Source organism: Astatotilapia calliptera, chromosome 11 (genome assembly GCF_964374335.1).
Source record: "Astatotilapia calliptera chromosome 11, fAstCal68.1, whole genome shotgun sequence".
NCBI classification, from domain to species: domain Eukaryota; kingdom Metazoa; phylum Chordata; class Actinopteri; order Cichliformes; family Cichlidae; genus Astatotilapia; species Astatotilapia calliptera.
The window spans coordinates 1,802,912-1,828,238 of record NC_137432.1 but is presented as its reverse complement, the minus strand read 5'-3'; the positions used below and the strand labels follow the sequence as shown (position 1 = coordinate 1,828,238).

General features: G+C 45.8%; 1 protein-coding gene and 1 long non-coding RNA gene across 2 annotated transcripts; one reads left to right on the top strand and one right to left on the bottom strand.

Annotated features, from left to right (window-relative positions):
• The first annotated feature begins 434 nt into the window (after positions 1–434).
• Positions 435–17,062, top strand: wdr26a (WD repeat domain 26a). The gene is made up of 14 exons (XM_026184474.2): positions 435–1,092; positions 2,016–2,115; positions 2,248–2,304; positions 3,641–3,777; positions 4,060–4,157; positions 5,694–5,850; positions 6,212–6,350; positions 6,465–6,605; positions 8,569–8,688; positions 11,142–11,287; positions 13,221–13,299; positions 13,395–13,524; positions 13,714–13,908; positions 14,816–17,062. Exons 1-14 carry the CDS (start codon positions 794–796, stop codon positions 14,836–14,838), a joined length of 1,821 nt encoding a protein of 606 aa, XP_026040259.2. The 5' UTR covers positions 435–793; the 3' UTR covers positions 14,839–17,062.
• A 2,830-nt stretch (positions 17,063–19,892) lies between these two features.
• On the bottom strand, positions 19,893–20,801 carry LOC145432041 (uncharacterized). The gene is made up of 3 exons (XR_013912384.1): positions 20,665–20,801; positions 20,468–20,579; positions 19,893–20,387 (listed from the first exon to the last, which is right to left on the bottom strand). It is a non-coding gene; the product is annotated as an uncharacterized LOC145432041 (long non-coding RNA).
• Between the last annotated feature and the right edge of the window lie 4,526 nt (positions 20,802–25,327).

The following is a 25,327-nucleotide window of genomic DNA, read 5'->3' as shown; positions in this document are numbered from 1 at the left end:
CCCATTGAGACAACTGATTTGTGATTTACTCAAAATCCGGAAAGCGACTGCGTTCAGATGGTGATGATCAGCTAATTAATGAGAAAACATTCAGGTTAAAAAACTAGGAGCATGCTTGAACCATGCATACAGATGTGCACAGACCACAACTTTCCACAGAGATTAAACTCCATGTTATGATACTGCACAGCTGCGAGTGTGAATGTGGAAGTTTGTCATAGATTTAAAAAAGACTAATTAAATGATGCACAACTGTGTCTGACTTTATGTGCAATGTGTTCTCTTCAGTGATCCACGCGTGTCAGTAGAGCCTAAATGATCACGTCACCCTTAAAACGAATGCTGGGAGATGTGAAGGTCGCGCCCAGGCGGGGAAACAGCGACGCCTAACGGTGACGCACAGCAAACAAGAAGGACGTGAAGGAATTTCCGCTGACGTCACCGCGTATGGCCATATCAGGGCTGCAGCTGTCCGAGAGCAACAATAACAAGCGCTACTCCGCAGCCTGAGCGCAGCTTTAACGGCGCTGACAGCACCGAATACCGTCGAAATGCTCAAAATGCAGCTTTCGAATTAACTCTGCCGTTTGTTTCTTTGTCCTCCGAGCTGAACTCCGGCTGTCGTTCACGCTGACGCCGCCGAACACAGACTCGGGCGCAGGGGGAGCTTTGCAATTTGCGGCTGCATCTGGGTCAGTGGGCCCGACGTTAACCGCACCAGAGGTTTGCTTATCCCCGTGGACCTGTCAGCTGTTCGTACACGCACCATATCGCCGTTATAAACCGTGGCAACATGGAGGCTAACGGTGGAGGACAGGACCGGGATTCCGAGCTCTCCTGTCGAAACGGTACTCAGAATGGCGAGTCGTCCTCCACCGTGGCCGCTCACTCCAACGGACTTATCTCGGTAACCAACAATGGCAACGCTGTCAGCAACAACAACGGAGTGGCAGCCCAGCCCGCCTCCAACAACAACAGCAGCAGCAGCGCGGCGGATGGCGGGTCGGGTGTCAAGAAGAAGAAGCGCCTGTCTCAGTCCGAGGAGGATGTCATCAGGCTCATAGGACAACATCTGAACGATTTAGGTCTCAAGTAAGTGAGCCAGCTCAGGTAGCTAGTGTTGTTATCAGCATAGCCAGCCGCGGTGATGGCAGGTCACCGTGAAGATGCTGAGGATGCAGCCTTCCTCACGCGTTTATCTGCAGGTGCAGAGCGATAGAGGAGTAGGCCCGCTCAGGGCAAAGTGTCACATACACGCTAATAAACTGTATCCGACCCACGGTATCCGGACCTGTGTATCACCATACGCTGCAAATCTGATAAGATAAGATAACCTTTATTAGTCCCACACGTGGGAAATTTGTTTTGTCACAGCAGGAAGTGGACAGTGCAAAAGTTATGAGGCAAAAATTAGAATACAATAAGAATAAATACAGTACACAACTGTACAGAATAGAATAAAATAAAATACTATATACAGTAGAATAAAATAAAATAAATATACAATAAGATAAAAATAGAATACAAATACTATATACAACTGAGTAAAAATACAACGATGACAGAAAGGATTATTGCACTTAGTATTATTGCACATGTATGGATGTGTGTGCTTGATCAGTTGATTGATTATATGAGGTGTTTTAAGCAAATCTCCAACCATGAGCTGTCAGAACGTGATCGCACAACTCAAGGCAATTTAAATCTGAAAATCCTGCACAGATGTCATGCGTGGGGACTTTCCTGGGTTAGAGTGGGTCTTTGATAGCTGGCTACACGTTGTGTTTACGTGTAGTAACAGTAAGGACTCTGTGATAAGTGACACACATCTCTGCATTTTAATGCTTGTTACGTTTTTATATGAAGGATGGACCTTAATCTTATTATAGTCCAGCTTTTTATTTCACCCATGACACAACTTTGCAGTCAGTGTGTTGATAATTCTCACAGGTGAGTGCTGATGCTTCGCCATGCTCCGTAGTCATAACGTGGATGTTTCTTTTCGCTGTTCATAGCCAGACGGTGGACCTCCTGATGCAGGAGTCTGGCTGCAGACTGGAACACCCCTCTGCCACCAAGTTTCGCAATCACGTCATTGAAGGAGAGTGGGACAAGGTGCAACCAAGTTCTCCGAACTGCATATTAAATCTTTAGGAGGCTGTTACAGTAGTCACCGTAGTAGTAAAGGTTTGAGTGTGAGCTCTTTGCTGGTCTGTTAATGAGTTTGTATTTCTCCTTTTCATACAGGCTGAGAGTGACCTGAATGAGCTGAAGGCACTGATGCATTCTCCTAGTGCTATAGTGGTGAGTGGACCAAACCTCAGACAACATCAGTTCACCATGAAGTCTGCAGTCTGAACACTGAGCCAGAATCAGACTTAGAATAAAGCCTCTTTCCTCGAGCTCAGACTGTACATTGATGGCATATCGTACAGGTACACTTATAAACAGAACTGCAACCATCACACCTTCTATGCTGTTCTAAAGTAAACATGGCTGCCTGCAAGTTTGGCTAGCTAGGTTTGCTTACAGACAGACGAATGGTGCACCGCTAATCTTACCCAAAGCACTTTAGTCTAGACGACACACTTCAGCAATGATCACTGGTTTGTTTGGGGTTTGTTTACTGCATCCACTGAGATTACACAGAGCAGTTTGAGATGAAATGATGAAAGACAGTTTACTGCACTTTTATTTTAGAAGTTCTTCCAAAGGAGTGCTAACTAACCGCTACGTGCAAACTAAACCAAATGAAAAACAAGTGTGACCTTTAACCTTTTAATTTAATAAACAAGAGAAACTAGAAAAACCAATGACCCCTGCTTCAGTGCTGTTTACAAATGGACAAGACCATTAACATTACTGTACACCAAACTCTTAAAGGCACAGATCACAGCAAACCTGACACACTGCTTCACAATATGGCCACTGTAGTGACAGTTAGCCAGCACCCTAATGTCCGAGACCAGGAGCCTCAGACATTAGCCTGGTCGGCTGGACGTCAAGCTGCACATTTTTGACTCTAAACTGTGTTTGCATGTTTTTCAGAGCTCCCACATGTCCACTCATTCTACACCACAGTGATTGAATAACAGATGAACAGCTAAATTACACTATCAGCACTATAAATATCTTTGTTTTTACACCATGACTGTAAACAATACCAAAAGAAAAATCTATAAATAAACAGATAAATAAAACATGTCTGTGAATGAACACAAAGCTAGTTTTCTGATCACAGGGCAGTGGTGCAGGTGAGGTTTTACACATTTATTTCTCACAGAGTCGTGCTGACAGATCAGTTACTACATTTCTTTATCGTGTAGCTGAGATCCTTGAAATCGCACTTCTGTTCTTTGTAATCGGATTAAATGTGTAGTTAAACTACTTTAAACAGAACAGTGACGTTCACTCGTCCAGCCCAGATCAAAGTGACTGTATCACACTGACATGCTGGACGCAGCATGAACAGCCATTGTTAGTCTGGTTGGTAACTGCATTTTCATCTTGATGTTTAAAGTTCCTTTAAAAGAGCCAGACGTGAGACATGAAGCTCAGTAGCAACAGATTCGTGTTGTTACATGTCGGCTGATCCGTGGTGATCATTTAAATCCTTGTTTTTGTTTTTGCTCCCCGACAGCGGATGAAGTTCCTACTCCTGCAGCAGAAATATCTGGAATATCTGGAGGACGGGAAGGTGCTGGAGGCCCTGCAGGTCCTCAGAGCCGAACTCACCCCTCTCAAATATAACACGGAGCGCATCCACATCCTGAGCGGGTCAGTTCACAGCACACGAAGAAGCTGAGTGTGGTTCTGAGATGATGATGGAGAAATATAGCGTGCTGGGTATTTGCGTCACAATGATGGATGACAGATGTGTAGTTTGTTAAAAGCACGATGCCTTGAAAACATTTCGAGATACTGGCAGCTGTAAAGATGCTGAGATGCATGAACAATTCAAACAGGAATTAGCCTTACAATAAAACGTCCATCTACGTATGTGCTCCCTGTAAAAGCTGACGTGGGTGTTTCTGATAGTAGCTGGCTTTGTGTTTGTAGGTACCTGATGTGCAGTCATGCAGAGGACCTGCGAGCCAAAGCTGAGTGGGAGGGCAAAGGCACAGCATCGCGCACCAAACTGCTGGACAAACTCCAAAGTGAGTGCAGTGACTCACACGGTCACATGTCAGTGTGTACACTGGCTGACAAGCAAAGGAGTAACTCCTATACGCAGTACCCACTCTGAAATTCTCTTACTGGTTCCCAGTTGACATTAGCATCTATTTCCTGACCAGTTATTATTCGTCCCTGGAAGGAGCCTTTTTTTCCAAATAGCAACATATTCTGGATATAAAATTTCAAATGAGTAATAACGATCTTTGTATGCAGGTGTGATCACAAGTGCTTTGAAAATCACCAAAAAACCCACCTGACATAAATTTGGCTGATCTTACATTAAAGATGCACAACAACCGTCGCCTCAAGGTGCTTTATATTGTAAGGTAGACCCTACAGTCACATGACCCTATGAGCAGCACTTTGGTGACAGTGGGAAGGAAACTGTGCACGAACGCTGCACTGAGGTCTAGCAGGACAAGCACAGAGATGAGTCCACTGTCAGAGGCCATAAGAAGATCATTTGTAACCTTCACTAAAGCTGTTTCTGTGCTGTGATGAGCTCTGAAACCTGACTGAAACTCTTCAAATAAACCTCTGCAGATGATCTGTTAGCTGTTTGACAACTACTCTTTCAAGGATGTTTGATATAAAGGAAAGTTGGAGATTGGCCTATAATTAGCTAAGACTGCTGGGTCTAGAGATGCTTTTTGAGTAAAGGTTTAACTACAGCCAGCTTGAAGGCCTGTGGTACATAGCCGATCATTAGAGATAGGTTGATCATATTTAAGATTGAAGAATTAATTAATGGCAGGACTTCTTTGAGCAGTTTTGTAGGAATGGGGTCTAAAAGACACGTTGATGGTTTGGAGGAAGTAATTATTGAAGTTAACTCAGAAAGATCAATTAGAGAAAAAGAGTCTAACTTAACATCAATGGTACTAAGAGTAGCTGTAGATAATATTACATCTGTGGGATGATTATTGGTAATTTTTTCTCTAATGATAAAAACTTTATTTGTGAAGAAGTTCATGAAGTCATTACTAGTTAACGTTAAAGGGATGGTTGGCTCAAAAGAGCTCTGACTGTTTGTCAGCCTGGCTACAGAGCTGAAGAGAAACCTGGGGTTGTTCTTATTTACTTCAATCAGTGATGAATAGTAAGATGTTCTGGCTTTGCGGAGGGCTTTCTTATAAAGCAGCAAACTATTTCTCCAGGCTAAATGATGATCCTCTAAATTTGTGACACGCCATTTCCTCTCCAGATTACGAGTCATCTGCTTTAGGCTACGTGTTTGAGAATTATACCACGGAGTCAGGTACTTCTGATTAGAGGCCTTAGTTTTCACAGGAGCTACAGTATCCAGAGTCGTACGTAGTGAGGAGGTGAAATTATTAACAAGATAATCGACCTCTGTTGGAGCAGCGTTCAGATAGCTGCTCTGCTCTGTGTTGGTACAGGGCACTGAAGATGATCTATGCTCTAAATTAAGTGAGTGTGTGTGTGTGTGTGTGTGTGTGTGTGTGTGTGTGTGTGTGTGTGTGTGTGTGTGTGTGTGTGTGTGTGTGTGTGTACAGCTTACCTGCCTCCGTCAGTGATGCTGCCTCCCCGTCGTCTGCAGACTCTCTTGAAGCAGGCTGTGGAGCTCCAGAGGGAGCGCTGCCTCTACCACAACACCAAACTGGACAGTGGTCTGGACTCTGTGTCTCTGCTGCTGGACCACTCCTGCAGCCGGTCAGTAAACACACACGCTGTTAAATACTGAGCTCCACATCAACTGATTGTGCTTCTTTCTGCTGCCCTGCAGGAGGAAACATTTAGTTTAGTGAACAGTCGGTAATCTAGACGATAAGAATGTCATCTGCATGTTTCCTTTATGCACAAGTCTGAGGCATGTTGGGCAAACCTGTGTGTCTGCTCATGTTTCTGATTTGTGTGTGTGTGTGTGTGTGTGTGTGTGTGTGTGTGTGTGTGTGCGCGCGTGTGTGTGTGTGTGTGTGTGTGTGTGTGTGTGTGTGTGTGTGTGTGTGTGTGTGTGTGTGTGTGTGTGTGCGCGCGTGTGTGTGTGTGTGTGTGTGTGTGTGTGTGTGTAAAGGAAACAGTTCCCCTGCTACACACAGCAGATTCTCACAGAACACTGCAATGAAGTCTGGTTCTGCAAGTTCTCCAACGATGGCACAAAACTGGCAACTGGCTCCAAAGACACCACAGTCATTGTGTGGCAAGTCGACATGGTAACCAGTCATTTGCTTATCAAGAGTTACACTTCAGAATAGCAACAATCAGTCAGTGAGTTATTACAACGGCTGTAGTAACTGGAACATGGATGTTTGTGTGTTGGGTCACAGGACATCCAGCAGCTGAAGTTGATGAAGACTCTTGAAGGTCATGCTTATGGTGTTTCCTACCTGGCATGGAGCCCTGATGATGCTTATCTGATAGCCTGCGGCCCTGACGACTGCTCCGAGCTGTGGCTGTGGAATGTGCAGGTACGGAAAGGAAGTACTGTCCATATAGCAAGGAGATGAGCATGTCCAGGAGGATGGCGAGGGCCTTTCTTTGGTCGGTCTGTTTTCACCGTGTGGGTTTACTCTGCGATTCCTCCAGCGTTCCAAACATGCTCAGCAGTGGTAGGCTCCATTCTCCCCCTGATCCTAAGGTGGATAAGTGGCCAAGGGGGAGCATGAATGGCTCAAAGCATTAACCAGCTGGGTCTCTGTGGTAGAGTGGCCAGATGGAAACCACTCCCCTGTAAATCTGGAGTTTGCTAAAAGTCACCTGAAGGACTCTCAGACCACGAGAAACAAAATTCTTTGGTCTGATGAAACACAGACTGAACTCTTTGAGCTGAATGAGTCACGTCTGAGGGAAACCAAGTGTTGCTCACCCGGCCAATCCCCCTGCAGTGAAGCATGGCAGTAGCACTGTCACGCTGTGGGGACACTTTCTGTGAGACTCGACTGGTCAGGGGAGAGGCAAAGATCAGTGCACCGGTGTGCAGAGACGTCCTTGATAATAAGCTCTGGACCTCGGACCGAGACAGTGACCCTAAGACGCCAGACTGAACATCTCTGGAGAGAGATCTGAAAATGGCCGTGCACTGACGCTCGCCATTAACCTGATGAAGTTTGAGGTTCTGCAAAGAAGACAGGCTGAGACTACCAAACATAGGTGTGCCAAGCTTATAGCATCATGTTCAATAAGACTGTATTAGCTGGGAAACAAAATATTGAGCAAAAGCTCAACACCTTACCTTTATTATTTGTAAAGAAATCATACTGCGTTCATGTGTTCCCCATCTTCTCCTGGACAAGGGTTAATGAAAGTTTGTCCAGGACACTGTGAGTGCCAACGTCTTTATGGCTTAGTACAGCGGTCTCCAACCTTTGTTGCGCCACCGACCGGTTTATGCCTGACAATATTTTCACGGACCGGCCGTTAAGGTGTCGCGGATAAATACAACAAAATAAAACCAGTACTGGTACCGAAAAAAAGAAGATTTATTCATAACACACGTGAAAAGACCCAGGAAAACCGAGTAAACGATAAAACGATAACAAAATAAAAACCCTGAAAACCAGACATTTCACAGCTGAGCCTCAGCTCTCGCGCCCCGGTACCAAACGACTCACGGACCGGTCCGAGGCCCCCCATCATTGTGACTCGAGTACAAATCTCATACTTGGAAATATTTGTACATCTGACAATTCAGGTGAGCGCTGAATAGCGACGTTCCAACTGTGTTCAGCGTGTGCACAGTCTGTGTTCATGTAGCAGCAGTACGATGAGTGCAGCTGATCAGATCAAAGCTTGCATGCAGCAGTGTGGACACGAAGATGAAGATTGGGTTTGAGCATCGTCATCGCATCATGACATAATTGATGAAGCAACCAGTGCAGGGAACATGAGCTCAGCTCTTTAAATCTGTTAATGATGTTGTATCTGAAGCTGAAGAAACCCTGAGTCCTTCTGGGTTTTTATGTTCAGAGATCACGCTCTCGCTGTAAAACGGTTTCCTCGTGCAGTCCATCTGAGCGCAGCTGTTGCCAGTTTACCGAGCTACCTGGAATATTTCTGCTCTAAAGGGTTAAAGATGATGAGAGTCTCAACATCAATAAATTGCCTGCACTTGTGAACAGTGCTCCAAGCTGACTGTGCACAGTGGATTTGTTAGAGTCGCTGCCTACAAGAAACCTGGCTGACATGAGAGATGCGTTTATGCACCGAAGAGCTGGAGAGCAAGTGAGAGTTGGCTGGGTTGTTAACTGATTATCAGTGCGTCCTGAAACGAGTCCTGCTCCACACCAGCTGCTTTGTTCGTGTGAAACTGGACCTGCAGACGTTCCTTTTCAATGTGACCTTTTCATAGACCAATCAGAGAAAACTGATCTCTGTGTGTTTAGTATGTTTGGTGTCTGATCTGTTCTGTGTGCTCTGGGCTCTACTGTACAGACGGGGGAGTTGCGAACAAAGATGAGTCAGTCCCACGAGGATAGCCTAACCAGCGTGGCCTGGAACCCAGATGGCAAACGCTTTGTCACCGGCGGCCAGAGGGGCCAGTTCTACCAGTGTGTGAGTATCCTCGCTGCATGGGCACTGTGTCCACAGGCTCCAACACAGCCTTACAGGCAGGAAACATTGTCTCCATGTCGTAGGAGAACAGCCAGACTGATTCAAACATGTGGAAAAACCAAGACAGGAAGCTTCTCTGAATGCACATCACACGGAGCCTTTCTTTCCTTAGAAGGGACGCTGCAGTTTAACATGGTGGAAAACATGAAGCTGATGCAACGCTTATAGCTGTTGCTAATTTTCAACCACTGTCTCTTGTTGGGCTACAATCACACATCAGACGTTTTAGAATAAAACATACATTTTCATCCAAAATACATCATAAATACAACTACAAGTAATAGATGATGACTTTAAAAAGACAACAAACAAACAAACAACAACAACATTAATTAAAAGGAAGACAGCTCTGATTTCCCTTTAACCAAACTTTGACCTTTAACCTCCTCGGACCTGGCGTCCACATATGTGGACATCACATGTTGGGTTATTTAGACCAAAATACTCAATTGTGCTCTACAAGGGCCTGATATCCACTTACGAGGACATTATCCTGCTACTGTCCTATTGAAAGTTTAAACAAATATCCTCATTTGTGGCTCAGATTTTTCTTAGAAACAAAAATAAGGTAAAAAAAAATCTGTTAATTCTTTGTTTTTACATTCATCAGGTCCCAATCAGCCCGAATATCAAAGAGACATTAAAAATGCTGCTGTGGAAGAGTTCAGGTCTCAGGAGGTTAAAGTAAAGAGACTGATGTCAGTTGGAAGTCTGTTCCAACACAAGCTTATTAACACAATTCAATTTCAGTCCAATTCAACTTTATTTACACAGCACCAAATCACAACAAGTCGCCTCAAGGCGCTTTATATTGTAAGGTCGACCCCACAATAATACATACAGAGAAAAACCCAACAATCATATGACCCCCTATGAGCAGCACTTTGGCGACAGTGGGAAGGAAAAACTCCCTTTTAACAGGAAGAAACCTCCAGCAGAACCAGGCTCAGGGAGGGGCGGGGCCATCTGCTGTGATTGGTTGGGGTGAGAGAAGGAAGACAGGATAAAGACATGCTGTGGAAGAGAGACAGAGGTTAATAACAGATATGATTCAATGCAGAGAGGTCTGTTAATACATAGTGAGTGAGAAAGGTGACTGGAAAGGAAAAACTCAATGCATCATGGGAATCCCCCGGCAGCCTACGTCTATTGCAGCAACACACGTACAGCTACAGAGGGCGGAGCCTTACAAACACTAGACATAATGTAAACTATGAATTCTTGGAAAATCTGGTGTTTTAATGGTGTGGCCAGTTTTTATATAAATGATGTATGTTACAAACCACACATGTTTTTTGCAGTGAGACATCACTGACATCATTGTCCTGATACGCACAGATCATATGTAGTGAGCTGAGAACAAGACTTCACAAGACATTAGAATAAAGTGTAACTTAAAAATATGCCGACGAGTCAGAGCATGTCTGTTTAGTTTGTATACGTCTGCTGCGTTCATGAAAACATCCGTCTCGTTATCGTTGTCACTGTGAGAGCTCAGACTCTCCTCTTATTGAAGGTTTCAAGAACAACAACAAAAACAAACTGCATGTCAAACAGGAAAGCTTTAAATTTATTGAATTCATGTAGTAGCCTGAACCATTTTTTATAGTCATCTAATGTCCTAATGTTTAAAACAGCCTCGTACAGCTGGAGAGCACTTTAAGAAGGACAGTATGTGACAGTCTGGCCTCTTGTACAAACATAGACCTGATGACTCAAGACTTTTGCACAAACTAAGAGTTTTAAAGAAATCGAATCCTGAAGTCTGAACTGTCTGTTATTCAGCACCGTCCTGCGACCACGTCTCACATCATCATCAGTGGTTGTCATGTTGTTGTGATTTACTGTCCTCACAGTTTCTCAGCGTGATGACAGAATCGTTTCAGTGTAAAGAAACTGCACCTGTCTGTCTGCAGTTATCGTTTTCTCCACATTGCTGCCTACTCTTTCTCATTATGAACTTACAGCATGATTAACATAAACACGCATCAATTTCCAGTGTCTGCCACTTTATTAGGCACAGCTGTTTCTCTCCTCCTTCCCCGACAGCGAGCTACAGTCCACAGGTAGCATCCATCCCACTGCAAACCCTCCAGGAGCTGCACATTCTAGTTTTTATTATTATTGAAAAGGGACCACAAATTAAAAACATCCAACGAATCTGGGTGAGCGCTTGTGTCTCAGCTCATTGCTAAATATTTAGTGCAAAACCTCAGAAATATTTTTTAGCATTTTGCTGAATCTGTGATGCTCAAAATTAATTCAGTGTTAAAGTGAAAAGAAGGTTGCACCTGGTCCCACATAAAACTGTCCGGTGAGTGTTTCTGGACTGATAACAATCATTTCCAGGCTGACGTCCTCCTGCTTTTGCTTTGTTTCTGGTGAACTCCCAGGACTTGGATGGAAACCTCCTGGACTCCTGGGAGGGAGTTCGGGTGCAGTGCCTGTGGTGTCTCAGTGACGGCCGCACAGTCCTCGCATCTGACACCCACCAACGCATCCGAGGATACAATTTTGAGGACCTGACAGACAGAAACATGTACGTCATCAGAGTAACTGAAGTACTAATTAGTCATTACTTTAATAGTAAATGTATCTGTTCTGTCTTTCTGGAGACGTCTCTGCAACTGTTTTAAGGATCTGAGAAACTACTGAACACTTCAGTCCCAAAACACTGGTTGTAGAGATGTTTGCTGTCTACAGTCTGGAATACATCGATCTATTGGATCAGTTCACAAACGAGCAAGAGCAGAATGTCCTGTATGAGATGAGATTTAACAGCCACAGATATTCACTGCAAGTGTCTTAATGAATGTCAATAACGTCTCGTGATGAACTCAGCCAACAAAGGTCATGTTTGGCCTTATATCTGTGCGTCCATCAGTAGGTGTGTCAGCTGATACGTTTCTTACCAGTACCAGGTCCTCCTAAGAAGGACTCGGTCACTCCACACCTGATTAATTTGAAAGAAATGTGGAAATATTTTGCCAAGCAACCAAATATGATCAAACTTGGAGTTATTCACTACTTTGTTACACTGTCACACTTAGATGTGTCAGTTCATCAAACTACTTTAAGTATTAGACAATGTTAACCTTAAATAATCTTAATAAATAAGAAGAAATACTGAGTCCATCTTAGGAATCCCCGGCAGCCTAGACCTATTGCAGCATAACTAAGGGAGGATTCAGGGTCACCTGGTCCAGCCCTAACTATATGCTTTAGCAAAAAGGAAAGTTTGAAGCCTAATCTTGAAAGTAGAGATAGTGTCTGTCTCCTGAATCCAAACTGGAAGCTGGTTCCACAGAAGAGGGGCCTGAAAACTGAAGGCTCTGCCTCCCATTCTACTTTTAAATACTCTAGGAACAACAAGTAGGCCTGCAGAGCGAGAGCGAAGTGCTCTAATAGGCTGATATGGTACTACAAGGTCATTAAGATAAGATGGGGCCTGATTATTTAAGACCTTGTATGTGAGGAGCAGGATTTTGAATTCTGGATTTAACAGGAAGCCAAAACAGGAGAAATATGCTCTCTCTTTCTAGTCCCTGTCAGGACTCTTGCTGCAGCATTTTGGATTAGCTGAAGGCTTTTCAGGGAGTTTTTTGGACTTCCTGATAATAATGAATTACAGTCGTCCAGCCTGGAAGTAATAAATGCATGAACTAGTTTTTCAGCGTCACTCTGAGACAGGATATTTCTAACTTTAGAGATGTTGCACAAATGGAAGAAAGCAGTCTTACATATTTGTTTAATATGTGCGTTGAAGGACATGTCCTGGTCAAAAATGACTCCAAGGTTCCTCACAGCGTTACTGGAGGCCAAGGTAATGCCATCCAGAGTAAGAATCTGGTTAGATACCATATTTCTAAGCTTTTCAGGGCCGAGTACAATAACCTCAGTTTGATCTGGATTAAGAAGCAGAAAGTTAGCGGCCATCCAGGTCTTTATGTCTTTAAGACATTCCTGCAGTTTAACTCATTGGTGTGTGTTATCTGGCTTCATGGACAGATAGAGCTGGGTGTCATCTGCATAGCAGTGTAAATGTATGCTATGTCTTCTAATGATGCTGCCTAAGGGAAGCATGTATAATGTAAACAGAATTGGTCCTAGCACTGAACCCTGTGGAACTCCATAATTAACCTCAGTGTGTGAAGAGGACTCTCCATTTACATGCACAAACTGGAGTCTATTAGATAGATATGATACAAACCACTGCAGTGCAGCACCTTTAAATCATTATCTCTGTAATAAAATTTGTGGTCATCAGTATTGAACATGTTCACCTAACATGTGAAAGTTGGACTTATTAACTTCTGGTTGAAGACTGGAAGGTGTCACAAATTAGCATCAGGATGGGCCGTAAAAACGCTGCCACATGCTGAGCCGTCTCCTGTGGTGATCAGTGAATTAGGGAGGAGCAGTCAGAAGCCTCATTTCTAAAATAAACATGTTTGTGTATGTTGTCCTTCCAGAGTGCAGGAGGACCATCCCATTATGTCTTTCACTGTTTCCAAAAATGGAAGGTTAGCTCTGCTCAATGTTGCTACTCAGGTGAGCTCCTGATTACTTCCTGACATTTTGTTTCTTTCATCAGCTGCTTCACATCAGCTTTGTCTTGATTGTTGAAATGTGCCTCTTATTTGCAGGGAGTGCACCTTTGGGACCTGCAGGACCGGGTGCTGGTGAGGAAGTACCAAGGTGTCACCCAGGGTTTTTACACCATCCATTCCTGCTTCGGGGGGCACAATGAAGACTTCATTGCCAGTGGTAGTGAAGGTAAGACCAAAGCATGTTTAGTTCTAAGGAAGAAGAAAGCAAAAAGTGTCCTCCACAAATGTTGCTCTGTAAAGAGACATTCATACAAATATTGAACCCAAACGTTGTTCTTGATGCTAAAAGAAGGTTTTGTGCTGGTCATTAGTGTGATCCAACAAACTGCTGACGAGCTCGTCTCTCTCTTGTCAGACCACAAAGTTTACATCTGGCACCGGCGCAGTGAGCTGCCCATCGCAGAGCTGACCGGTCACACACGCACAGTCAACTGTGTGAGCTGGAACCCCGTGGTGCCCGGTCTGCTGGCCAGCGCCTCAGACGATGGAACCATCCGAATCTGGGGACCTGCGCCCTTCCTGGATGTCCAGGATGCAGAGGGACTGAATGGTATGAAAGTGAAACGATTTTGAAAGGCTAAAGGTAAAGTTCAGTCTCCACCAGAAAAGAAAGAAATTAAATTCTGGTAAAATAAAGTTGATAAACTGTCCTTCTGTGGAAAATCAGTGATTGGCCCACAGCTGAAAGTCAGATCAGATCTGTTCCAATCAAAGGCCAAGTTTGAGCATCAGTGTTGTACTTTTATTCATTTGTATTCTTTAATGTCTGTGGTCAGGTACATTTGTCACATTTGAGATTAAAGCAAAAAAAAATCAAAATATTTAAATAAGAATTTTGAACAAAGATTTCTTTCTCCTCTCTCAAGGAGAACATGGGGCTTACAGGAACTGCGTCTTGGTGTGGAAACTCTGGCTTTATTTATCATTAGTGAGGCAGTGAGCTGCGCTCCACACAGCAGCTCAGAGTCAGCAGATGTAGATGATGCAGGCGGTTCTGGAGTGAGCCGATCTGGGTGAGGGCACTCGCCCAGGTGTCTTCCTGCTCGCGCTGATACCTGAGTGACCTTGCAGGTCGGACCTTATCAGTCATACCTGTTACCAGCTGCCCTCTCGATCGTGGCTCTTGCTAATCTGGGTTGGTTTAAAGGCCTGTGCGATGGTACTCAGAAAGGCCAGAGCCTATTAGACTAATATGGGTTAATACTCAGAACATAATGTAATATAATTACATTAATATGTGTTTCTAGTCTTCTTGCCTAATGAAAGCACTTGTACAGGACTTTAATCTGTACCAGTTTAGCCCTTTATCTAGCTCACATACATGACCAGTAACTAACATTCTCAGGCGCTGTGAGGAGCTGTTGGTCAAGTGTTTGCTTGGTCAAAGTGACGCCCAGCAGCCTGTAATCACTGACGACGATGATGATGATGAGTAACGTGTGTTTCTTATCCTGCAGAGTGTTGCAGCATGGACAGCTGATGATCTGCCGCTAACACCCTGAAAGCATTGAGACTCTGTAGACACTTGAATGCATAAAGTGGGGACGTTTTTTAATTGGACAGCTGCATCTTGAAGGCGTGGCCTGTAGTGGGGCGCGCCTGGACGTCACAACACGAGCTGTCGAACTCGAGGCCGGGCTCCAGGACATCTGACCCACCTTCTCCTCCAATGTGGACCCGTTCCCTAGAACCACACAGGACCACCAGCCTCCTGCTTTATTATAAAGTCCATTATTTATTCCTGAGTAGTTCACTGAGTAGTGCTAGGCGCCCGGTGGAGGCTTCGTCTCTGAGCTTCTCACATGAAGAAACTCTGACCCGTCGCTGAACCTTTTCTGAGACTCTAGCCGGAGCGATGGTTGGTGGAAGTGAGACCCACTCGAAGAGAATCTTTTAACTGCTATAGTCTGTTTTTGGTTTTGTTCCTTACTTTTAAATGTGGAGTTTCATGGCTTGGCTCCGTTGTGCTTTCCTGCTTAAACCCAGAGACAGAATCGTGTCCCAGGAGCATGTTGCATAGGAATCTGCATAACTCGTGTTTTACACTCGCAGTGTTCAAGTGTGTCAAGTGCTTTGCTGTTTGTGAGGGCGTACAGCAGCTGATGTGTACAGCTGTGTCATCATACGTGGATTATGGGATGTTGTTTCCTCTGTTCAAGTGTGGAGTTTCCTTTAATTCATGTTTTCACTCTTTGCTCTTTGATTGTGTTTCAGCCTGTTTCCTTCCTCTGTACAAACAACAGTCATGTTGTGTGTCTGTGTGTGTCTGCTATCTGTTTCATCGTTTGTCATCTTTATCGATGCTGTTGGTTCTGAGTGGAGGTGTAGCATAGAGACAGTCTGATTTCTGACAGATGTGTTTACATGAGGCTGTCAGTGAACCTCTCCATGAACAGTGTGTCAATAATAATAACACAATCGTCTAACAAACCCAGGCTGACTAAACTAAAACTGCTGGCACGTCGTTTTTGAACACACTGATTGCCGTGACCACCCGCAGGCTCGTTTCCTTGAACTGTTAGTGAGATCTGGGTTGTGCATCTCAGTTTGTTTTGGTCCATTGAGAGAATGTTTGTAGTAGAAAACAACTTTCCTGACTTCCTTCATTTACGAGTGGCTGTAGGTCAGAAGGTAGAGCCGGCTCGATGGTTCGAACCCTGGCTCCCCCAGTCTGCAAGCCAAACATCCTTGGGCGGGATACTAAACCCAGACTTCTCTCCTCTGATGCATTTAGATAGAAAGCACTTGAAGTATGGTGAATGTGTATAAAGCACTATATAAGAGTCAGTCCATTTATCATGGTGGACTGATGACTCAGAGGGTTTTTGAAGTTTGTAGCTGTGCACATCTACGTAAAGGCTCCTGTGACAATGACGTCGAAGCAGCTCGAGGGTCACCTCCTCCCTCCAGTGTTTGTGGGATTACTCAGTGCGACCAGTAAAGACAGACACATAAAAACAGAACATCTCTTTGTTATTAATTCAGTTCATCGTCTACTCTGGAATCTCACGCGAAGCCGCTGCATCTCTGCAGCTTAAAGGAATCTTTATTACTCCAAAAAGATTTGGGATCCACGTCATTTTGTAAATTACATTTTCTTAAGATAAAAAAGAAAACATTATCCTTAATGTTCGACACATCAGTAGGAAGCGAACAAAATGACAGAGCGTGTGACTTAATCTGAGTTTCCAAATGTTTCCTGTCTTGGGTCAAAGAGCCGTCTTCCTCCATGTGTGGTACACAGTTGTGTTATTCTGATATTTGTGTTTCGGTGCTTCTGGCTGAAATGAACAAACAACTGAAATTTGAATAATGCAGATCAGTTTTTATCCAAACAGCTTTTATACTCTCTGTAAGTCTATTCAGATTCTTTCCAGTTGTGAGCAACAGCTGGAAGACGGTGGGAACCCTGTTGTCTGTATCCATCAGCAGCTTCGCTCCTCCATCGCACACACAGACACACACAGTGCACAACAGCATCTCTCCCACAGCCCACACGTGGTGTTTGAGTTTCTGCTTCTGTGATCATTTCAGGCTTCTCTTCTTCAGTCAAGAAGCCAAAGTAGTAACTGTGTTTGCTTGCAGGCAGTTTTTGCCTGGAATTCAGTTTTAATGTGTTATTGGAAAAAGTGATTGTACTATTCAGTCTAGTTCTAGAATTATGTGTCCAGATTTTAAATAAAGCATTTGGGGTTTTAAAAAAAGGTTTTACGTGCAGCCTCCTTTGCATCGTTGTTCACAGAGTTTGTAATTAGGAAACGAGCGATCGATGAAGTTTCAAGTGTTATTGTCATTTACCTGTAAAGGTGCAGAATGTCAGCTGTTCCTGATGGTTTGTGGGTAGAAACTGTCTCTGTGTCTGGATGCTCCTGAACCGCCACAGCAGGAGTGTGAAGAGGCTGTGGCTGCGATCAAACAGCCTCGTGCAGCGCTGTCTGCAGAGAACAGTCCCGGTGATGCGCTGTGCTGATCTCACCACCCTCTGCAGAGCTTTGCAGCGTTACAGCCGCCGTACCAGCCAGTCAGAATACTTGCAATGGTGCATCTGTAGAAGTTGGTAAGTATTCTTGGGTTCATGCCGAATCTTCTCAGGCGCCGCAGAAAGAAGAGCTGCTGTCTTGTTGCTTTTGTGATCACACCAACATGGTGTGACCAGCTCAGGTCAGGAAAAGAAACAAACTCTGCTGTCAGTGATTTCAAGTACTGCACAATTTTCAAACAAACAATACTTGCACTTCTTACATCGTACGTACCCTGTGCTTTCTGGGGTATGGGCCATACGTGGAGTGACTTAAAAATAGCTCACTTAAATGAAAGAGCAGAAAACGTGCATCCTTAGCTACCAGGCAGGAGCAAAAGAGCCAGACCACAGAGGAAGTTCACAGATGTACTGAAGGACAAGAGGATGCAGGTGGGTGGGATGAAGGTGGCTCCTAAAGGGAGCAGTTGAAAGTAGAAGGGAAAAAAGTACACTATGAATCCACATTTATTTTGATTACAGTTTTATTGGTTTTGCCTTCAATACAGTGGAGCACAATATCCATATGTGGTTTGGCACTGTGCAGGCATTCATGGCACAGCGGTCCCACCTACCTGAGAAAATACTTTTTGTTAGCCTGTTTTACATCTTCTGTTTTAGCCTCACTGCACTGGGTCCCTTCATTTTATTATTCTCTGTTTTTCAGTCTTCAAATCGTCTCCGAGCTCCTACATTTACACTCCCAGCCGCTCCGAACAGCTGACGTGCTGAGGACGCAGCTCAGAGGAGACAGAGACAAACATCTTCAACGAGCATTTTTAAGTCACTTCTTAAAACTCTTTTCAGTGGCGAATATATTTTTATTTTTTAAAGATCCTTGCTGCCCGCAGCCATACACTCGTCAAAGGACCTTTGACCTCTAAGTTTAATTCATTTTATTTACACAGCGCCAGATCACAACAACAGTCACCTGAAGGTGCTTTATATTGTAAGGTCGACCCTACTATAACAGATACAGAGAACAACCCAACAATCATATGACCCCCTATGAACAAGCACTTTGGTGACAGTGGGAAGGAAAAACTCCCTTTTAACAGGAAGAAACCTCCAGCAGAACCAGACTCAGGGAGGGGCGGGGCCATCTGCTGTGATTGTTGTTGTTGCTGATAAAATTGAAGGTCAGGGCCCTGTTTCAGGAAGCCGGTTTGGAAAACTCAGAGTGAAAAACGACACTCACGGTTGAGTAACCCCGAACTGTCCAACTCGGAATATTCGGTTTCAGAAAGGCTGATAACAATTAGTTCAGTCAACGCGGAGTTGCTTTAACCCCAAGTGAAGCGCGCGGACGAGGATACATAAAGCCCTGATTAGTGGAGCACAGATTAAGCGAGTCACCATGGAGACGGAGGGAAAGAAGGCGCGGTCAATGTATTTCACAGCGCTTGAGGCCGAAATTCTGATGGCAGCATATGCCGATAACATGCAAATTCCGCGGAAAAAAGTAACACAGCCTCAGCTGCAAAACAAAGGGAGCATGCATGGCAAAACATAGCCGACAGAGTCAATGCGTGAGTGTTAATATAAACATTGATCGAGGGATTTCCACCCATTTAACACGTTATTTTATCATATGTTATTTTATTTGTTATTTTATACATTTTATTTTGTGATGTGATGTGAGCGCAGGTGCAACCCAACAGGCCCCAAACGTTCCTGGCAGCAAGTAAAAATGAAATATAAAAATATAGTCCAAACAGGTAAGGTGTAATTGTATTATGAGCCATAGTGCTTGGTCTGTTTGTCCCATGTAAATCAATTGCAGTTAGAGGCTACATTAATTTTCTTTCTGTAAGCACTTATTGAAATTATCTGAGCACATTACAAGTACATATTTGCTTACTCTGTATGCTCAAATGTGGCCCGTTATAGCCAACAGAAAAAAAGCGGAGGCCTGAAAAACAGGTGGGGGTCCTCCACCACCACCACTCACAGAGGCTGAGCAGTTGGCTCTCAGCCAAAACAGTGGGCGCCCTGTGGCCGAAGGCATCTCTGCGGGGACATCCTCTGAGTCAATAACCCCGCAAGACACAAGTGCCTACATAAGGGGTAAATTCAAAATAATACATGATGTGCATACATCCTTTCTTCACAGTCACCTTTGCAGTGCTGCTCATTCATTTGATAAACTCTTTACCATAATGGATTATTTTGTAGTGAAGTTATTTTCCGACTGATTTTGCCTTCCCTCAGTCTTGGTTGTCTTTGAGAGCATAATGACAATGAAGTGTAAGGTGCTTGGTATGTTTGTTAATTGCCATTTGGTCCCTTGTAAGTTATAAGTGACCTGTATAAACCTCATATTCTATCAGTTGATGGTGGTGGTGTACTGCATCTGGTGCAGCCTCCTGTTGAGCCAGACCAACATGCAGTTGTGAGTAATACTCCACAGATTATATGAGTTTACAGTAGAACAGCAATGTTGTCTATTTCTTTACTACAGGAAAATAATGAAGAAACATTGACAGCTGTTACAGAGGAGGAAGCAACAGAGACACTTTATGAGGTTTACATCTTTTAATACTTTGTGTACAGGAAATACAGGCGACCAATAAAGCCAGTTGAACAAAAAATCTGTTTATTCTTCTTTCAACATGTTGAGGTGATGGGTCAAAAGAAATGATTGTGACATATGGTGTCTCTGACTGCGCTTCCATCTTGTATGTCCGTGGGAGGGTCAGGATGTTCATGGTTTGGATCACTGCTGATGTTTGGTTCAGAAGGACAGTGTTCTCCTCTAATTGTGGCAATGTTGTGAAGAATCACACATGCCACAATAATGTCACATGCCCTTTCTGGGGTGACCCTGAGTCTTTGCAGGCACTGGAACCGGGCCTTAAGCATTCCGATAGTCATTTCAATTCTGGCTCTTGTCCTGCAATTAGCCAGATTATATCGCTGCTGTGGGCCCGGTTCAGGGTCAGGGTAAGGGGTAAGCAAATAGGGTAAACATGGATACCCCCTATCACCAAGCAAGTAGCCAGTGAACTCTCCTAAGACAGAAGGATACACTTCAGTTCAAATGTCCCTGAAGCAATTGGTCTTTATATATGTTAAAGTATTCTCAACTCACCATGTCCAAATTTTGTGCTCAGTGTACATTCACGGAATATTTGTGAGTCATGGACAGAGCCTGGCCACTTGGCTTCCACATTTGTGATAATGTTGGCAGCATCACATATGATCTTCACAGTGCAGAGAACACAAATTAGCATCCATTACTATAATGAAATAATTTGTTAGTTTGACATGCTACAGGGAACTATGTACCTGTACATTAATGCTGTGGAAAGACTTCCTGTTCACATAGTCTCCTTCATTTACTGAAGGAGCAATGATTGGAATGTGAGTGCCATCTGTACAGCCAATCACGCCTGGGAACCGTGAGAATAAATGTAAAATTTAAGTAGTAGTTCAAATATCACCACATCATGAATTAAGTTTCGTTCATCCTGATACCTGCAATTTTGTGGCATCCCTCTTTGATGAATCTTGTGGGTCTGTGACCGGGGAACACCACAGACGGGTACAGGAGACGTTTCAGTGCAACTGTAACATTCCTGACTGCCCGACAGACGGTAGCCTTGGAAACGTGCTCAGCGTCACCAATATTATACAGAAAGCTTGTAACAAACCTTTTGGGTTATAGCACCACTAGGGGGGGTTGCCCAACTATTGTAGTAGCTGTGGGGGTCTCCTAGTGGGTGTGTGAGTTGTTAGCGGCAGCCATTTCATGCTGCTCATGTTCCATGCTCCAAGAAAGCACCTTACTTACTGTTGTGACAAGCTGGCGCTGGTGGTACCAATCCCCGCGCATGTAGGTTCGGACGAGTACAGCCGAGGAGACCTGGCTTATAAAGTGTAATGTTGCTGACGGCGAATAAAGGTCTGTTATTGGATTTAACCGACTGGTTCCGTGTTATCCGGCTAACCTCCACACCACATGCCCGCTGGACCGGCTAGCCGCTCCTTCCTCGCCAGACTGCTGTTACAAAGTGGCGCCCGAACATTGTTCTCTGGATCTTCATCGTCATCCGGACCGACAGACGGTGGGCTCGGATGTTTTTCCCGTGTTTTTCAACGATCGACACTTCGGCTGAGGTGGCGTGTTTTTTTTTCTCTTCGTCTGGCTGTATTGGCCGGGCCGATAGGACCCCGTGAAGGAGCCGACCCCCCGGGATTTCAACGACATTTGCAGGCATGGAAGAGCGCCGACCCATCGCTTGACACGCTCGCCTGCGAGGGGGAGTACTCCGTGAGTAACTGTACGGTCCGTCGGACCGCTAACTCAGTGCTATTGGACCGTTACGACATCGGCGGTGCTAAAGCTAAGGCTAACGCTACAGTGACTTTGACTCAGTGTTCATCCAGAGGGACGTTTTGTTTTGTGTGAAGCATCAGAGTGTGCACGGACGCTCTCTGTCTGATGGATATTAACGCTTAGGTACTCTGTGGGAACGCTCTTTCACTTTGCCATAACTTTTGTGAGAGAGAGAGTGGTTTCGGCCATACTTTTGAAATGGCGTCCCACCCAGACACAGGCAGCGAGGGAGACGGCTGCGACTCAGATGCTGAAGCTCCCAGCCTGACTAAGTACATCATCCCTCGCTCTACCCCTCATGACCTCAATCTTAAGGTGGAAAGCTTGCAAGAAGAGGTGGAGAAACTGCGAGTCTGCTTGCACGATTCGCTGGAGCTACAAAAGAGCCTTCTGAAGCACTTGGATGGTGGCGCGAGAGGGGAACCGGGGGAGCAAACACCTCCTCAGAGAACCCCCAACCCAGTGGCTTTTTCCACGCCATTCACGCAGAAAGGGATCAACACAGAGCCCCCTCCGCTTCTCCAGCGTCAGTCGGCGGAACTCTGCAATACATCGAGGATGATCGCCGCAGCGCTGCACCAGGCCAAGCTGGAGCCCCCAGTGTTCGCTGGTGACGGCGGAGTGTCACCGGAGGAGTGGCTCCAATCAGTGGATAGCTACAGATCGTCGCTGCGCCTAACCGACTCGCAGGTTCTGAGTGAGCTCCCTCACTTCCTCAAGGGAGAGCCCAGTAAATGGTTTAGGGCCCTCAGCTCTCACATTACTACATGGGCACATTTTTACCAACTTTTTGAATCAGTGTTTGTGTCAGCTGATAACCAAGAGCACGTTTGGCGGGGCATCCTCGATCGCGTCCAATCACTAGAGGAGCCCCTCCCAACGTTTGTAGCTCACATGCTCGGTGAGTTTAATAAGCTAAGGTGCCCGCCGCCGGAGCATGAACAGATCGAGCTCATATGTAAACATTCATTGGAGAAATATCGGGTTGCGTTGTACGGTACGCCGGTCCCGTCGGTTATGGACCTACTGCTTCGCGCGCACGAGCTCCACACAGCCTTAGGTCCAGTTGGCCGCTCAACCCCTACTTCATCTCCTAGTGTTGCAAGCGCGAGAGAACCACATTGTTTTAAATGCTCCCGCCCAGGGTTTACCACACGCACGTGCCCAAGTTGCACCTGGGTTGCCCCAAAAGAACGAGGTGCTGCCAGACCCAGGGCAACCTCCCACCGACCTCTTCCAGGACCACCACCGGGCCTGGAACTGGCCGATGCTGAGGGGCTGGATTCACTGCCGGCAGCTCGTGCGGCCAGTCAGCAGTCGGGAAACCCCCGGGGGGGGAGGACATTTTAATGAGGCAGCCCTCCCCCCATTCACAAAGTATGCCTCGCCCGCATGATGCCCACCAGATTGTGCAAGGCATTGTGGGGCACATGGAAGATGTAGAGTCTGGAGCGCACTGGAACACCCCACTGAAAGCCAAAATTAACTTCAACTCAGTGGCAGTGAACGCTACGCTAGATATCCCTGTCTGCTGTGCGGGCTGAACTCATTTTGGAGAACAACTTGTCTCCCAGCAGGACCCACCAGTGGATGGGTCCACCGGTGAGCCTAGTAGACGGTGCTCGCTGTCTCCCGGAGGGTGTTACATGGCTGCCCATAGGGTTCTTGAACAAAAGGTTTTATCACCGGTTTGCTGTCATCCGCAACTTGTCGTCCCCCTTTGTCTTAGGGATGGACTTTATGAGCAGGGCCTCTTTGACAATCCACATCCCCTCGAGAACCGTAGTTATGGACGACAGTCCATGCCCAGGCGCGGATGAAGAGGAGGGTTGCTCAGTTGATCTGTTGAGCGATGATAATGTCATTATGACGCTTGACATGGTAGAGCCCTCGCTGGAGACCAAAGCTCTGGAGGCAAACCTAACAGATAGTCAGAGAGAACTATTAGTTGTCCTCCTTGAACAATTTAGCTGCATGTTTGATGGTCATTTGGGCCGCACGTCTTTAACTGAACATGTGATCGACACGGGAGATGCGAGGCCTATTAACCTCCCCCCATACCGCACCTCCCCTGCAAAGAAACAACTCATTGAAGAGCAGGTCCAGAAAATGCTGGAAGATGGCATAATTGAACCGTCCATGAGCCCCTGGGCCGCACCTGTCGTGATCGTTAACAGGTTGGGCGCTGACCCACGGTTCTGTGTGGACTTTAGGGGGCTGAACCAGGTGACTCGGAAGGACTCATACCCCTTACCGCGGGTCGATGAGTCTCTCGACTTCCTAGCGAGAGGTCGATTCATTTCAACATTGGACCTGGCGAGGGGCTACTGGCAGGTGCCGGTCTCAGGGGACTCACGTCCTAAAACAGCCTTTGTTTCCCATTGTGGGCTGTTTCAGTTTCGCGTGCTCCCTTTCGGCCTCTGCAACGCACCAGCCACCTTTCAGAGGCTGATGCACAACGTCCTCAGCGGCCTTGTTTACAAGACATGTGCTGTATATCTGGACGACATTGTGGTTGTGTCCCCTACCTTCGAACAGCATTTGTTGGACCTGCGGGAGGTCCTTGAGAGACTTAGGTCTGCGGGTCTCTCATTGAAGCTTAAGAAATGCCAGTTCTGCCTGAAGGAGCTCACCTTCCTGGGCTACCGGGTTACCCCGGATGGCATTAAACCGGACGATGACAAAATCAAGGCTGTGATGCAGTTCAGAACTCCGTCCTCAATGAAACAGGTGCGGCAGTTTCTCGGTCTGACAGGATACTACCGCAGATTCGTAAAGGAATATGCTCGCCATGCAGAACCTCTGCACGCCCTGACAAGGAAGGATGTTACCTTTCAGTGGGATGACAGGTGTCAGGAGTCCATGGACTTCCTGAAACAGAGCATTGCGACAGCGCCTGTCCTGTCACTCCCTGACTTTTCCCGGCCTTTCTTCATCCATACGGATGCATGTGACCTTGGCTTGGGGGCGGCCTTAATGCAGAAGGATGCAGAGGGTAGGGAAGTAGCGGTCGCTTACGCAAGTCGAGCTCTTCACAAGGCAGAGAAACCATACTCTACGCCAGAAAAGGAGTGTCTGGCTGTGATTTGGGCTTTAGAACACTTTCGTCCCTATGTGGAAGGGCTTCATGTGACGGTCTTGACTGACCACAACAGCCTTAAGTGGCTGATGTCACGCCCAAACCCTACTGGCCGGTTGGCGCGGTGGTCCTTGCGCTTGCAGGACTTTGACTTTACCATCGTACACAAGGCGGGGGTACACAACAGGGTGCCAGACGCTCTGTCTCGCAACCCACTGCCTGCACCAGAGGGTCCTCCTATTGAAATCTTGCCGGAGCATGCTGTCATGTGGGGCATGGATCTTCGTGCCCAGCCTCCCCTTTTGTTAGAGGACCGAACACAACTAAGGCAGCTGCAGTTAGATGACCCAGGTGCAGGTCCAAGGCTCCGAGACCTGGAGTGTTCCCCCAATCTGGGTTCGGACGCCAGTCCTTCACCGTCCTTGGTGGTCAATGACGGCCTACTCTATTACCGAGGCCCGAAACATAAGCGCAGTCTTCGGCCCCAGGAGGAGCTGAAGCTGTATGCTCCTACGGCTCTCCGGGGTACCCTG